General features: G+C 37.4%; 1 protein-coding gene across 1 annotated transcript in view; it reads left to right on the top strand.

Moving 5' to 3' along the window:
* Positions 1 to 6,593: 6,593 nt before the first annotated feature.
* Positions 6,594 to 17,294, top strand: part of LOC102820522 (ferritin light chain-like) — a 43,506-nt gene continuing 32,805 nt past the window's right edge. The window contains exon 1 of the mRNA XM_006864062.1: positions 6,594 to 6,679. Coding sequence (XP_006864124.1) covers positions 6,594 to 6,679 — 86 coding nt within the window. The remainder of the gene's footprint in view (positions 6,680 to 17,294) is intronic.

Raw genomic sequence — 17,294 nt, 5'->3', positions numbered from 1 at the left:
TGGAGTGGTTTCCAATTCATAGGGACCCTGTATAGGGTTTCCAAGAACCGGTTTGTGGGTGTGAACCACCACCTTTGTGGTTAGGAGTACAGTGCTTATTTTACAATCCCAAACCAGGACCCCATAACCACATATAATTTTATAATCATAAAATATTCCAAAAATATATTCTAATAGTGAATACCAACTTTTTATAAACTAATATAAACTTTTAATTATATTAAAAGACAAATCCAGTTTAATAAAAACTTATAAAGGATAAATATATCTGGTGTCTCTTACCTCAAGTTTGGTTGATAGCAAGTCACTCAGATTACCTCAAGGAAAAAAATGTTTGTTTTAAGGAAACATGTGACAGCAGAGGCAAAAGGAATTACATAGAAACTCGGCATTTAACTGGGTGTCGCAGAGAATAGAACAGCTCATAACCTGAAATGCTCCAGCACAGCTCTGGGCCAAAATTATCTCACTGCCCCCTCAGCAGCAAGAGGAGGTAAAGCATATGCTTTGATGAGTCAGCCCTCTTTGCCCCTGCTCTGCTACTCCTCAACACTGACCCACTTCATCTACATTTATAGTATCAGCTTATTTATGACTTTGTCTCCTGCTTCATGGTCTTTCTCTCAATGTATCTTTTTCTTTCAGCCAAATGCCAAATCTCTACGTATCTCCCATGCACACACTCATTAAGATAGGATTGTATAAATCAGTATCATCTCTATGTGGGCAGAACTTTATGTATTGTACTTACTAGTGTTTGGTTCCTTCCTATGGCAAATGAGCATCTCTGCTCTGATTAGCCATCAGCAGGAAGATAGTTGCTTTGATTACTGATGGTTCTAGACTAATTTAAATTTCTATATAGGTAGTCCCCGATCTGTTTAAAACAAGATCTGTTCCTGTCTTTAAGAATTTGTAAGTCAGACCAGATGCATACAGTTTTTACTTAGCCTACTTTGTTGTTGCTGTTGTTGTTGTTAAGAGCTGATGAGTTCATTCTGACTCACAGTGACCCTATATAGGGATTCCGAGGAGTGGCTGGTGAGTTTGAACTACTGACCTTGCGGTTCAAACCTACCTTGATGTCAAATGCCCATCCAATCGCGCCACTTACTTTAGTGCAAGAAAAATCTCAAAGACTTTTCAATTATTTAAAAGCTGGACATGCAGTAATGAAAGTGATTGTGATCAACAATGCTAACCACCAGGCAGTTCAAACCCAACAGCCACTCCTCAACAACCCTATACAGGGTCTCTATGAGTCTGAGCCACCTGGAGTGCACTTACCACCAACCCATCCTGAGAAACTCTAAACATGGTCTGCTACGAGTCAGAACCAACTGGACAGCTTAAGAACTTAAGAACAACAACAAGGAGTTGTCAGTAAATGGAATATTCATAATCCAGGACTGTCTATATCCCATTCCTGCTATCATAAAATATGTAATGTCTAAACAGCAGAGCTTGATTTCACCTCAAACAACAGTCTAACATGATTCATCAGCAGGTGTACCTCCATGAAGTTATTTAGGCATCTAGCCTCCTTTTCTTGAGGCTCTGCCATAAAATAGGTCTGGGACCTCAAAGGTTCTCTAAAATTAACTGGAGAAGGTGAATGAAAGAGGGAAGAAGCCACTTCTCCAATCCAAAAGATGCATACATCATTTCCGCTCACACTGCAATGATCAAGACTAGTGGCATGGTCACATCTCAAGGCCAGGGAATTCAGGAAATACAGCACCTAATCTGGAAGTTGACTCCCAACAGGTACTCCATGCCATGGAAGAAGGAACATCAATTTTTCATGAACAATTCATCATCTCTGCCCAATTTTTTTAGTTTGCTTGTGTTGTGGTTCATTCATTAATTGATGTGTGTTTAAGTGGATAAGAAGAAAGCGGGGCACTCCTAGAGCAGAGTTTATGTAAATTGAAGACAGTTTCCATCTGGAACTAATTAGTATTATGGAGGGAGACACCATTCAAATTCATTGTCAGAGCAAAACAATAGCTTGGTGTCATTAGGCAAAGATTGGATTAAAACTGAAAGGAGACTGCAATGAAATGAAATACGATAGGATGAATGTAAAGCTGATGTTCTCCCATGTAAACTATCACTCAATTCACAATTTAAAAAAAAACTGGAAGGAGTTACTGCATCAAATTCTGGACTCCTGATGTGGCGCTATAGGATGGGCACTGGACTGCAAAGAACCACAAGGTCGGCAGTTTAAACCCACCAGCTGCTGCTCAGAAACTCTATATAGGTCACGATTAGTCAGAAATTACTAGACAGCACTTAACATTACATATTTGGAAGGAGCCCTGGTAGTATAGAGGGTTATGAGTTGGGCTGTTAACTGCAAGGTTAAAAGTTCGAATCTACCAGCTGCTCAGGAGGAGAAAGATGAGGCTTTCTGCTCCCATACAGATTTACAGTCTCAGAAACCCTATACAGGATCACTACGAGTTGGAACTGACTTGACGGCATATTACCACCACAGGTTGTATGTTTGGAGAGTACAAAGGATTACGTATCAGAATCACCTGAGAAAAGATTTTATCAACTCACCCAGGACTCAATCTCCCCAGCCCCCACTTTCATTGATATTGTAACATGCCTGCCAAATCAGAATTCCTGGAGAAAAGAGAGAGGCTATAGTTTGGAAAAGCTTCCTAGGTGATTTAGATCGGGCTGCTAACCTCAGGGTCAGCAGTTCAAAACTACCAGCTGTTCTGTGGGAGAAAGATGAGGCTTTCTGCTCCCGTAAAGATTTATAACCCCGGAAACCCTGTGCAGGGTCGCTATGAGTCGGGACCGAGTCCACAGCACATAACAACTACCACTCCACCCCTCCCACCCTAAATTGGAATCATTGGACTACATTAGATATTAATATTTCAATTCCTTTTTAGTTTAGAAGTTTCAGAAGGAATACTGTGTATTATAAAAATTATTTGGAAAATCATGACATTGTATACCAAACCAAAACCAAATGCATTACCGCTGAGTCAATTTTGACGGATGGCAGCCGTAAAGGACAGAGTAGAGCTGCCCTATGAGGTTTCCAAAGCTGTAATCCGTCCCACACTGAAGCAGATTACCACTTCTTTCTCCCCCAAAGACGCTGCTGTTTTCAAATACCCCACCTTTCATTTAGCTTAGCCAATATACCATCAGGACTCCTTATGAGATTATATAAATATTAAAAAAAAAAAAAAAACCTATAAATCCATAAAAAAAGAAACAATCCAAACAAAGTGGGTAAAACATATGGTCCAAAAAAAATCAATGGCCAACAAATGTATAAAAAGATGATCAACCTCACATGTATACAGATATGCAAATTAGCACAATAATGAGATTCAATTATTTCTCCAGCACATCACAATTCAGAAGTTTGATAATAAATAACAGCAAGGATGTGGGAAGCAGTGTAACAATAGCTATAAAAATATTAAGTGTGTGTAGCCAATGACTCAGCAATTTCCACTTGTTAGTACACAGTAGAAACACAGGAGTTAAAGGACACCCACCCCTCTAGATCTGCATTGTAGCTTTATTTTAGTAAAAGTTTAGAAACAACCTGCATGTTCATCATAATATCGCTGAATCTCTAAAGTATACTGTTAAGCTGAAAGAAAAAACAAAAACTAGTTAAACACTATGATACCTATAAAGTAAATATTTTTGAAACACACAAAACAATCATTTATTCTTCCAACAATTTTTATAGATGCATATAAATGCATCCATAAAGCCTAGACTTCTAGAGAAGGAAAAAGAGGGAACAAGGATGGGAAGTAATTCAAAAGAACTTTACCCTTTCCTGCAGAGCTTTACTTTTTTAAAAAAAAAAAAAGAAGCTGCATTTATGCTATGTATTGATAATAGTTAATATAATTTTTTTAAGAAATATGTTTTAAAAATTATTTGGAGGATCCTACCTGTCATACCCAACCATCTCAGGGAATATGTTTTACCTACAATTCCTGCTGAAAAATATCATGTTATCATTCAATCAGCGGTTCGAAACTACCAGCTGCTCCGCGGGAGAAAGATGAGGCTTTCTACTCCCGTAAAGATTTACACCCTCAGAAACCCTGTACAGGGTCGCTATGGGTCGGACCCGACTCGATGGCACTTAACAACAACAACAACAACATTCAATACATATTTAGTGAGCACCTACTATGTTCCTGGGAGGAGTAATTAAGCACTTTACTTAAGTAAAGTGCTTAATTACTACCCCAAATTTGGTTCTTTGAAGACACCCCAAAATAAAGGCCTAGCCATCTACTTTCAAAAGGTCACAACCTTGAAAAACCGTATGGTCACAGTTCTATTCTGCAATACATAGGGTCACCATGTATTGGAAGTGGCTCAGTGGCAATTGGTTTTATTTGATTTTGCCATATATTAGCCCTTGGTCAATCTAGGCACTGAGGATACTACTATGAACAATTGCTCCATGCTCTTTGAAAAGTTGCTTTTCTTTTCACTCATTAGTTCTGCCCTCCCTATAGCTTTGACTTACCAAGGTACCAACTCCAATGCTAACTTTATAGGCAATAGTATGCAGTGGTATGAGCGTAGGCTGTGGAGGCAGACAACCTGGGTTCAAATATCAGTCCTACTACAGCCTTTGCACTAGTTATTTTACTTTTCAAAATGGTAGTCAGATGCAAAACCCAAGCACCTGTCTGTGAAAATCTTTTACTACCTTTCTAAATTCTATACTCTAGTCATTAAATTGAGCCCTAAAGGGACTTTGGTTTTGCAATTTTTTGTTAGTTACAATGTTAACCTGAAAGTCAAAACTATATTTTGTTTTTAAGTATTCTATAATTCTAATTTCTCAGGAATTTAAGCTGGGCTTCTTTGCAGTCTGATGAAGTAAAATTGTTGTCTGTTTCCTGTGACGATGGTTTGAGCATCCCCTATGTGTTCAAACATTCACACAACTTGTTCCATGGCAATTTCGCCCATCCTAAAGAAATAAAAAGACTTCTCCCCCAGATTCTGAAATCGACAGCTTCTCTCTGCCTCAAGGACATTGTCTATGTCTTTTTTAACTCAATCAACTCAGCATGACACCAGTGCCCTGCATAGCAGATGCGACATAAATGCTTTTGGATCGACTGAGATAGCCAGAAAGTGCAATGTGTTCTCTCCCTACTTCACCTGCTGCCTAAAGCAAGTTAGGAATCAGTAGGGGGAAAAAAGAATCAGTCAGAACATGTTGGAAGAAGAAATGATTAAGGTAGAACTTAGATGCTGAGCCTGGCATTTAAAATAGTAATGAAATTTTCTAAGAAGATTCTTACTAAAATCCACACATATTCGGATAATCCCACTAGGAAAGATTACAGGTGATAATATTAAGCACAATTGCATTTCCCTCAGGTTCCTAGGATCATGTCTGAGTGTGGTAGCCAGTAATCAAAGAGGGTGGAGTATTAATAACTGTATATTTCAAAGGATTTAATGAAACATTTATAGACTATTTCAGACTTGTAATAAAAGTTATAACCCTTTGGTTGGTTAAGTGTGACCTCCAGGGGACAATAACACTCTGTTACATCCCAAAATTCTATAAAGTTATTAGTTATTTCCTATGGGAAACCATCTTCTATTGACAAGAGATAGGATGGATAGTCTAATAGCTGAAATGTTTCTATAAATAACTTTAAACTTGAAAGCTTTGTTGGAGTCAGTTACCTAAACCAGGATTTAAAATTTTGTTCTTACGGGATTTTCAACACCATAGCTAAGTACTACTGAATTCCAAGGGAACATCAAAACTAACTTCCTTCTATCCTGAAGGACAATCGATTATTAATTATAGCCATTTAGGAGGAAATGAGTGAAAATGAAATGTAGGGTACTTCTTGCCTCAACTAATGCTTGCTGCTTATATTATTGTCTTAGAAATTCCTGTAAAGCTAATAAAACTCAAAAGTTTTAAAGGCTTAGTACTGTGGGCTAATGCGTCAGACTGCAAAGTCGTTTGAACTGCAGGATTGGTGGTTCAAGCTCACCAGCTGCTCCTTGGAAACCCAACAACAACAACAACAAACGAATGTTGCTTTTCTAAAATGAAATTAATAATGTTTAATATGATGTTTCCAAATACATGAAAGGTTTTGAAAAATAGAAGGAGTATACCATATAAAAGTTATAGAGCGAGAGAGCCCTAGTGGCACAGTAGTTAAGCGCTCGGCTTGTTGTTGTTGTTATGTGCCATCGAGTCGGTTCCGACCCATAACGACCCTGTATAAGGTTTCCGAGGGTGTAAATCTTTACGGGAGTAGAAAGCCTCATCTTTCTCCCAAGCGCTCGGCTACTAACTTAAAATGTCGGTGATTGGAACCCACCAGCCGTTCTGAGGGAGGAAGATTTGGCAGTCCGCTTCATAAAGAATCACCGCCTTGGAAACCGTATGGCACCGTTCTTATCTGTCTCAGAATCACTATGAGTCAGCATCAATTCGATGGCAACGGGTTATAGACACACAGACACACACACACACACACACACAGGCGTGCGCACGCACACACAGAAAGAAGTCTTTTAAGACTTTTTAATGCGAAATGGAGAGAGTCGATCTAAATAAAGTAAATTGCTCCATCTGCTGGCTGTATTTGGAAGTTCTAATTCAAAGCTCCAAGGAAAGTAGGTAAGAATTGAGGACCCACCTCCAACCATCAGGGAAATTTAAAAAGGAAAAGAAAAGAGCTACATCCCATGAACACTGTACACACATCCCTACTCAAAACCTTGAGAGTCCACTGGAAAGCCCTTGTTGTTATGTGCTTTCAAGTCGGTTCCAATTCATAGCTACCCTGTGTATGGTTTCCAAGGATTGGCTGTTAAATTTGAACTGCCGACCTTGCAGTCCAGTGCTTTTTTCCACTGTGCCACAGCCTTGGAGGTATAAAACTAAGAGTTCAATTAACATCTCATTCAAGTGCTTTCTGCTCTGTTACAGAGATGTTGTTAACTGCCATCGAGTCAGTGCAGCACATAGCAAGCTTGTATAGGGTTTCCAAGGAGAGGCTGGTGAGATTGAACCACCGACCTTGCAGTTCAAACCGACTTTGCAGTCCAGTGCATTAACCCACAGCGCCACAACAGAACTACTGAGATTAAAAGCATTTAACAACAACTCGGGCTTTCCAGTGGACCCTCAAAGCTTTGAGCGGAGATGTGCTTACAGTGTTCGTGGCATTCATGGGATACAGCTCTTTTTCTTTTTCTTTTTTAATTTCTCTTTGTCTATTCACAACAAATAATGAACTTTGACATTGGAAATTAAACAGAGTCACTGAACTCACAGCATTCTGGGCTCATGCTTTGATAAAAGTTGTTCACAAGTTGGCAAATGTCTAAATCCATTAGCAAGCTTAATGCTAAAACAAAATAAACCCGTCACCGTCTGGTCACTTCCAATTCCTAGTGACCCTACAGAACACAGCAGAACTGCTCCATAGGTTTTCCAAACTGCAATCTTTACAGACGCCAACTGACTAATTTTTCTCCTATGAAGCAGCCTTCCTTTCTGGTAACAGCTAAGCACTTAAAACTTTGCAACACCAGGGCTCCTTGCCTAATGCTAAATAACATGTAATAAATTTGAATAGTTTAATAAAAATAAAAGTATCTACAGATTTGTGAGTGTGGGCTGTTTAATTCTTAAACAATGAACCAAGCTTCATAATTACCTTTTCCCAAAGCTTTATCCTAGCTCTTTTTAAAGAAATAGTCCCATATTCAACAGCTGTCAGAAACAGCACTTATCATTTAAAATATCAAAAAAAAAAGTTACCCTGTATCCTCCTTGTTGTCTGGTCTTCCTGAAGATTCAAATATTATATTATGCCTTTCTCCCTGAATGTGCATTCCAGTGAGTAGAGGAGGGGAGGGGCCTTCTGTTTTAATACTCTTGAAAATTACTCAATATTAATATTCACAGTCTTTACTAATTTTTCTAACTTAGTTAATAGCTGTTATATTTGAAACATCTTATCTTTGTTCCATTTACTGCATTAAATTATTTTCAAATAATTGAAAAAAATTCAATTATAAGTTCATGCGAAAGATTTGAACTTGGTTTTGTTGTTTAGGGTGCCACTAGAACCCATCAGCTGCAGCATTCAATACAAGGAACACATTACTCTTTACACAGTAATAGCTTCTTGTAAGGCTGTGGCTTACTGTAGGATTGTGGTTTATCTGTAAAATCTTTTTCTTTCCTAGCATATTTTTCATGTCATGAACCTGAATCATTTTTCTATTCTATTATGAAGTACTAAAGTAACTTGTATCTTGTTGCAAAGAAGAAAATCAACTTATCTTTGAAGGAGTCCAAGTTTTATATTGAATGTAAACTATTATACTCCATTTTCCAACTGGATGTGACCATGATTGTAGGAAAAATGTTCTTGTCAATGATTATTTTCAAGGTGATTTAATCTTTCCCAAAAGGCAAGTTATATTTAGAGATTACTTTAAGGGAAGTGGTAATTTTTTTCATTTAACATTTCCCATAATCTTGATTTTTTTAAATTTTTTGTGTGAGTTTATTATAGAAAATCTCCCCAATCTTCAGCATTTCTTGTAACACATAATTGAATCCAGAAATTTAATAAATAAATATATCAGCCTGTAAGAAGTTTATAGTCTAACAAGACAGACAAATGAAAAAAATAGTTATCACAACACAATAATGTAAAACAAATACTAGAGACATATATATACTGAGTGCAAAGGCCATTGTTGGCCTCCAGAATAGACACAAGAAGTCATCAAGGAGGAGGTAACTTGGTATCAGCTGACCTCTGAAGGCTGGACAGATATTCACCATTTGATGAAGGAGAGATGGGAAGGAATTTCAGACAAAGAAAAGACATGTAAAACAAAAAAATTCAAAACATGAAAAAAAACATGGCAATTTCCTTAGTTCCTGTGACATTTTGGATAAAAGCGATACATGAAAAACTGATTTCCTAATAATGTTGAACAGAAAACTCCATATAAACTGAGCTTTAATTATGGCATTACAGGACAAACACTGGGCTACTAACTGCAATGTCAATTGTTCAAACCCACCAGCCACTCCTCCAAAACTCTACACAGGGTTGCTATGTGTTGGAACTGACTCTACGACACTTAACAACAAAATAAGTTTAAAGCTTTATAAATGACCTCCCATAAAGGTTTACAGCCCCAGAAACCCTGCGCAGGGTCACTAAGAGTCGGAACCAACTCCACGGTACTTAACACCATCAACAGTAAAACACACTGCCTTGAGTTGATTCCAATTCATAGAGAACCTATATAAGAGAGTAGGATTGCCCTATAGGGTTTCTATGGTTGGAACTCTACAGAAACAGACCGCCACATCTTTCTCCTATAGAATGACTGATGGTTTCAAACACTGACCTTTTGGTTAGCAGTTGAGTGCTTTAATTACTCTACCACTGAAGCTTCTTTACTTTACAATAAATATATTTTCAAATACAAACTATTTGTTGTTGTTAAGTGCCATCGAGTCGGTTCTGGCTCATAGCAACTCTATATAGGATTTCCAAGGATCAACTAATGGGTTTGAACAGCCAACCTTGTAATTAGCAGTCTAGTGCTCATCCTACAGCACCACACAAAGACCCCACAAACTACTTATGGCCATTTTTTTCCAACTACATGTTTTAAATGTTTCCAGCTTTCTATATAAAATCAGTTTTCTTGTTGTTGTTAAGTGCCATCAAGTTGGTTCCAACTCATAGCAATCCTATATAGGGTTTCCGAGTGACTGGTGAATTTGAACCACTGACCTTGCAGTTCAAACCAACCTTGACTTATCCTACAGCACTACACCAGGACTCCCTAGTACATCACACCAGGTCAGTCTAGGGGTCCCTAAAAGAATGATGAGGTATTTGTCTTTTAATATAATTAAGTTTAAAAGTTTAAATTAGTTTATAAAAAGTTGGTATTCACTATTAGAATATATTTTTGTAATATTTTATGATTATAAAATTATATGTGGTTATGGGGTCCTGGTTTGGGATTGTAAAATAAGCACTGCACTCCTAACCACAAAGGTGGTGGTTCACACCCACAAACCTGTCCTTGGAAACCCTACACAGGGTCCCTATGAATTGGAAACCACTCCAGGGCACTTAACAACAACAACATTCTTTTAGTGTAATAAATACCATTAAAAAGAACAGTATATAGGCAAATTCTGTATAGGATTTATCAGGCTATCTTTGCTTTGTACTTGAACTAATCAGTAGTCCAGTTGACAAGCAGGGCTGTAACCCTGTCAATGACTTTATTTCCTAAAAGAAAAGAAGTAATTAGGTGTTCCTTTTACTTTTATTAGGATAGACACGATTGGGAATTTCTAAATTTATTTTTATAGGAAGTTCCACCTGATTCTCAGCTTGTGGCAACCTGTACGATTGCAATTGAGATTTAATGATGAGGAAATGAATAGAAGCAAGGGCTAAACACTCCTGGAAATAAATGCATACACTTTAGAGCCACTGAGTGATAGGAAGATATGACAACTTAGGGCATGGGGGCCTCACATTTGCGCTGCATGAGATCTCTTGGCAGCATTCCAGGAGTGGAGCATCTGCATCTCATTTCCCCCAGCTTCCCATGTGAGTGTACAGGAAATTGAAGTGGGGGGTATGTACGAAAGTACATGTATTTCAAACAAACATGCATTTTACTTTTATTATGAACATTACAAGCATAAAGTAGAATAGAAACCATTATCAACATAGCCAGGTTAGTTTAATCTATAACCCCATTTATTCCTCTCCTACTCTGGATCATTTAAGAGGCAAAGTCCAGATATCAGATTATTTATCTATATATAATTTAGTATGTATTTCTTTAAAATCAATTTTTTTAAATCACACTTATTATCAAAGATATTTTAACAGTATTAGAGATTGACTTTTACTTGTCTTTTATATCTAATATGTGTTGTTGTTATTGTTGCTATGTGTCATTGAGCTGGTTCTGACCCAGAGCATTTCTGAGTATGGGGTCTCTGAGGCTATTCATCTTTACAGGAGCAGAAAGCCTCATCTTTCTCCATTCGAACAACTGGTGGGCTTGTATCACCGACCTTGTAGTTAGCAGTCCAGTGCCTGTCGTATAGAGCCACCACAATCCTTATGTGTTATATAATCATGAAATAATTTCCAGAATCATATTACCTTTTTCCTTTTTTCATGAAAGAAAAGAAATTTTTGCTAGCTAAACAGACTTTCGATGATCAAGAACTTTTTGAATAAGAAAGGAAAAAAAAAAAAAAAACCCAACTAATAGTTCTTAAAATATATCCTGAATAACGAATGGTAATGTGTGTTTTTTGATTCTTCTGATGAACCTTAGGATAGAGATTTACAGAGCTTTGAGGATACTCATAGAACAGTCCAGAGCACCACTCCTACACAAATGCCAGAGAAGTTGGCAGAATCTCAGATGAAAGGCTCTGAGAAGAAGATACTAGCAGTTGAGAGTCCCAGACTCAGCATAAATCTCCACTTAAGTTTGGCACAGAACTGCTGGACTCACTCACTCTTTTTAAGAAGCCAAACAGGGTTGAACTGAAGATGATTATTCCCCAAAAACTGTGAACTGCATTCATTCAAGAATTGTGCACAAAATTCATATCTGCTGTGTAAATTTATATATGTATTTGATAAAGGTTCAAATGGGGCATACTCCCTCCCCTCTCTATTATTCCCTTTAAGTCCATACAGCACACTGAAAAGGGTTGAGAAGCACTAGCCTAAGATATAAATTCTCTCTTCCAAAACTATGTAAATACATACAGATGATGAGTACATATACATCATATCTTATGCATAGCAAATTGAATTGTACTTTGACAATTTTAACTCATATCCAATTTTGAAACATGAAATGTTCTCAGTTCCTAATTAATATTTTGGAGTATATGGAATTAGCTGAATATTAAAGTAATAGTTCTCTCAGCCCAGCTTTGGGGACACAAGGACTTACAGAAAACTTATTGATCTATGACTTGCTTTTTATATTAATGCACTGTTGGATCCACAGATTATACCGTGAGTCTATTCATGAAATCACTGTAACTGCTCAATTATCCTACAGGTTCAAAATTTACACAAATTGAAAAAAGAAAGGATATGGCATCAATAAAAATAGTCATCTAGAAGAAGTATTTTTAATCATAGCAACTAGAGACAAGCTGTTGCTGTTGTTAAGTGCTGTTGAGTCAGTTCCAAATCACAGTGACCCTGTGGAGTTTCTAAGGCTGTAAATCTTTACAGGAGCAGAGTGTCTCATCGTTCTCTCTCGGAGCAGCTGCTGAGTTTGAACTGTCAAATTTTGTGGTCCACAGTCCAGTGTTTATCTTCAAGTGCCACCAGGTCTCCCATCTGTACTACTGTCTGTACTTTTAATCCAACTCACTTTCAGCCTTATCCCAAATAATATTCCCAAAATACTACTTCCTAACACCATAAAGAGTGATCTAAAACATCTAGCAGCAAGCATATCTCCCATTGGTGAGCAGGAGAACATTTCTTTCACATCCCAATGGAAACTGTAAAGCTCCTAAGGATGGACACTTGTTGTTAAGGACCGTGGAGTCAGTTCTGACCCATAGCAACCCTGCACAGGGTTTCTAAGGCTGTAAATCTTTACAGGAGCAGAAAGCCTCATCTTTCTCCCACGGAAAAGCTGCTAGTTTTGAACTGCTGACCTTGCAGTTGACCTTGGGGTTCGCAGCCCAAGTCATATCCACTATGTTACCAGAGCTCCTTTAATTGCAGAGGTGAGCTAAACGAGTCTTGATGTGATGGGGGTTCACCAGGAAGAAGACAACAAGAAGAGTGGGAACAGAGAGAGCTCTGTGTGCAAGTATCTCCCCAACCTGTTTTTCACTGGAAAACAGGTACCATGGTATTATATAAAGAGCTTAGTGGTTTCTCTACCTTCTTCTACATGAACTATAACAAAGGGAGAGGGAAAATATCAAAAGCAAAATTCTGAAAATCCAACCGAAAAAGCATTGTAATTTTCTGGAATTAATTATAGATGAAGAATCAAGAAGCATGAGTTCAGACCTAAGACTGGTTCTTTCCCCATAACAGTAAAATTTCTCTGATCAGTTAAGGGTAAATTTTCAGAAGGTTGCATGTGACTGTATGATAACCTAGCTCTTTAGTCTGCCTCCCTCTCTGTACTCAGGGTCTCCTGCTGGACTTTCCCATCTGATTTCTCTATCAACAGGACTATACAAGATTGTTGTTGTTGTTAAATGCCGTTGAGTCATAACAACCAAGGAGTGGCTGGTGAGCTTGAACCTCCAGCCATGCAGTTCAAACAGACCTTGTGGTTCAGCATATTAACCCACAGTGCCACACAGGGATTAGTCAGTTTTATATGTACCTGAATCTTGTGCTTGCAAAGAGCCAGGTGAGCCCTTTAAGGGTACCATTTGCTTGGGTCTTCATTTACTCATTCATCAATATTTACTCAATGGAGCATCTATTATATGCCAGGAACTCTGTTTGGTGCTGGGAATATAGGAGTAAGCAAGGTGAACATAGTCTCTGCTTTCATGTGGTTTATAGCTTAACAAGAGATGCAATTACAAAAGGAATCTAGAAATATAACAGGGGAGCCAATTATAAATACAATATGAGCTCCAAAGGAAAACAATAAAAGGAAAAGTACAGACCAATACTTCTGAAACTACAGTTGCAACTCATTAGCGGATCTTGAAATCAATTTAGTAAGCCAAAACAGGCAAGCTTTAATTTAGTGGAATATAATGAGATAGAAAGGAAGATAAAAATAATTATATATTAGAATGTATGACCTATAACAAGGATAAGTATTATTTCAAGAATTAACACATACATTGAGTTAGCATGGGAAAAAAATGCATTTCTCACTACAGGTCATAACGGAAACATACCATAGAGACCATAAAAGGCATGCCGATCACTTCCTGTTCCAACCACAGCTACTCTCATAAGGCCTGTCATACTCAAGTTTTTGTGACCTTATTTCCACAGAAATAGGTCCCCAATCCAAGTCCAGACAGCGCATTAGAAATAACCAGTCAGATTACATAGTAGAGATACTAGAATTGATGCAGTGGGAGTCTGAACCAGTCCGATAAAAGTAGTTGAGATTAAAAAAAAAAAAAACATGTAAAATCAATGTTAAAGTAGCCACAAATGTTCTTAAGTAAGACAAAAAGCTCAGGAAAGTGACTGAGAGATGAAAGAATGGAGTAAAAATTCAGAGAGAGAAAAACACAGAGCAAGGAAGCTTTACTTTAGGTATAGAAGTACAATTCTATTTATTCTCAGACTTTAGGAATAGAAGTTCTTGACTTTAGGTACAGAAGTACAATTCTATTTATTCTCAGATATCATAAGATCTCAGTATTTTTCACTGGACACCTATCTCTTGAAAAGCTATTTGAACAGGTTACTTTTCTTGCAACTAAAAGAGTCATTCTAGAAAAAATTGGTATAAATTTTATTTCACCTTTTTGATTCTTTGTAACATCAGTGATAACAGTGTATCTAACAACAACAAAAAAGAAGTTAAATAGCATTTGTTTTAAGACACCAGGAAAGAAAACTAGTCCTTGAAGCAAGGTGGCTTTGCAAACAAATCTTCAGTCATTTACAGTCTAACATCTAGATTGAGAATTTTCAGCCTTTTAGATGGCATTCTCCCATTATACATGATTTTCTACATTGGTTTCATAGTATTTAAGCATTGCAATGACCCATTTGCAGATATTTTGCAGAGAAACTGGCTTCCTTCCAGGTTACTCCTATGTTAATGACACATCAACAAAAATCAAAATAAACTAAACACAGATTCTGGGTTCGTTTACAACAGAGTCTGTTTGTTGTCTGTATTGTGAATGACACAATGGCTTAAATTAGAAGATGCCATGGTTAGAAGGCACCCATGTGTTCATTCACTTTGAGCTGTGTTTGCTACTTGAATTTGATTATGACCTACATCCACTGATGAATAAAAAAATGCATGCTCCTCATAGTCATTCAGGCACATAATGAGTTTTAACAAAACACAGAGGAATCCAAGAATCAGATTGTCCTTGAAATGAAGCCTTACCTTTTATTAAAAGTAAATGTTACCAAGTGAAAATGAAAGCTATAAATTTGTATGCTGGCTGCAGTTGAAGCTTTGAAATGTAAATTCAAAGATGTCAAACTATGATGAGTACAATATAGAGAATGTTTTCTTTTAAAGATAGCGGATGAGATGGGGTTGTTTGTGAATTATTCCTAAATTACAAAAAGATGAATTTTTCAAGTTGACTTATGTAAATAATTTGTCAACCAAAAAAAGAAAAGTAATCACAAAAGATGAAGAAAGAGAAAACTCTATGAAAGAAAAAGTAACATAAATCCAGAATAGTGTCCTGATGGACTTATTGCTGTTAAGCACCGTGGAGTCAGTTTCGACTCTTAGTGACACGGCACAGGATTTCTGAGGCTGTAAATCTTTATGGCAGCAGAACGCCTCATCTTTCTCCTGCGGAACCACTGGTAATTTCGAACTGCTGACCTTGAGGTTGGCAACCCGAATTGTAACCACTATGCTACCAGAGCTCTAGACAGTTGCATCATAGAGCTTCCTTAGAAAAGTCTTGATGTCAGTATATCCAAGAATAGCTATCTCCACCAGCCAGTCAATTCCCACCATATATTCTGACTAAATTCCAACTATACCAACCATCCACCACTCATCTGTCAGTTTGTCATATTGCAGTAGCTTGCATGTTGTTTTGATTCTGGAATCTATGCCACCAGTATTTTAAATACCAGCAGGGTCACCCATGGTGTACAGGTTTCAGCTGAGCTTCCAGACTAAGACAGACTAGGAAGACGGAGAAACAGACTACTTCTAAATATTTTTCACTGAAAACCTTATGAATAGAAATGGAGCACTGTCAGATAGCATCAGAATATTTAATATTGAAACATGATGAAGAGTACCAGAATATTGTTAAATATAGCGCCTGAAGGTAAGCCCCTCAGATTCAAAGGCACTCAAAATACATGATGCCTCCTCAAAATAGACTGGACTGTGGTGACGTGAGTGGAGTAAAGCCTTCAGGACCGTCATTAGCTGATGGGTTGCAACTCAAAATGAAGAGAAACAGCTGTAAGCATCCATTAATAATCAGAACATGGAATGTATGAATCTAGAAAAATTGGAAATTATCAAAAATGAAATGGAATACATCAATATCAATATCCTAGGCAGTAGTTACTGAAATGGACTGGTGTCGGCCATTTTGAATCTGACAACACCATGACTTACTATGCCAGGAATGACAAATTGAAGAGGAACGGCGTCGCATTCATCAACAAAAAGAGCATATCAAGATCTGTCTTGAAGTACAACGCTGTCTGTGATAGAATAATATCAATACGCCTACAAGGAAGACCAGTTAATACAACCATTTTTCAAATTTACACACCAACCACTAAAGTCAATGATGATGAAATTGAAAAATTCTGCCAATTTCTTCATTCTGAAATTGATCAAACATGCAATCAGGATGTATTGATAATTCTTGGCAATTGGAATACAAAGGTTGGAAATGAAAGAAGGAATCAGAGATTGGAAAATATGGCCTTGGTGATAGAAATGATGCTGGAGACAGCATGACAGAATTTTGCAAGACCAATGACTTCTTCATTGCAAATACATTTTTTAAACAACATGAAAGACCACTATACACACGGGCAGTGTTTCGTTCTATTCTGCATAGGGTTGCTATGAGTCAGTACCAAATTGATGGTGCCTAATAAAAACAACATACACATGGACCTTACTATATGGAATACTCAGAAATCAAATTGACTACATCTCTGGAAAGAGAGGGTGGGAAAGCTCCATCTATATCATCAGCCAAAACAAGGCCAGGAAAGACTAAAGAAGAGATCATAATTGCTCATATGCAAGTTTAGGCTGAAGCTAAAGAAAACTAAAACAAGTCCACAACAGCCAAAATGTTACCTTAAACATATCCCACCTGAATTTAGGGATCATCTGAAGAACAGATTTGATACATTAGATAATAAAGACCAAAGATTGAAGAGTTGTGGGATGACACCAAGATTATCATTCAGGAAGAAAGAAAAAGGTCATTAAGAAGACAAGAAAGAAGAAAAAGACCAAAATGGATGTCAGAAAAGACTCTGAAATTTGCTCTC

This window comes from Chrysochloris asiatica, unplaced genomic scaffold (assembly GCF_000296735.1).
Source record: "Chrysochloris asiatica unplaced genomic scaffold, ChrAsi1.0 scaffold00059, whole genome shotgun sequence".
NCBI lineage: Eukaryota > Metazoa > Chordata > Mammalia > Afrosoricida > Chrysochloridae > Chrysochloris > Chrysochloris asiatica.
This window is presented reverse-complemented; position numbering and strand designations above follow the sequence as displayed.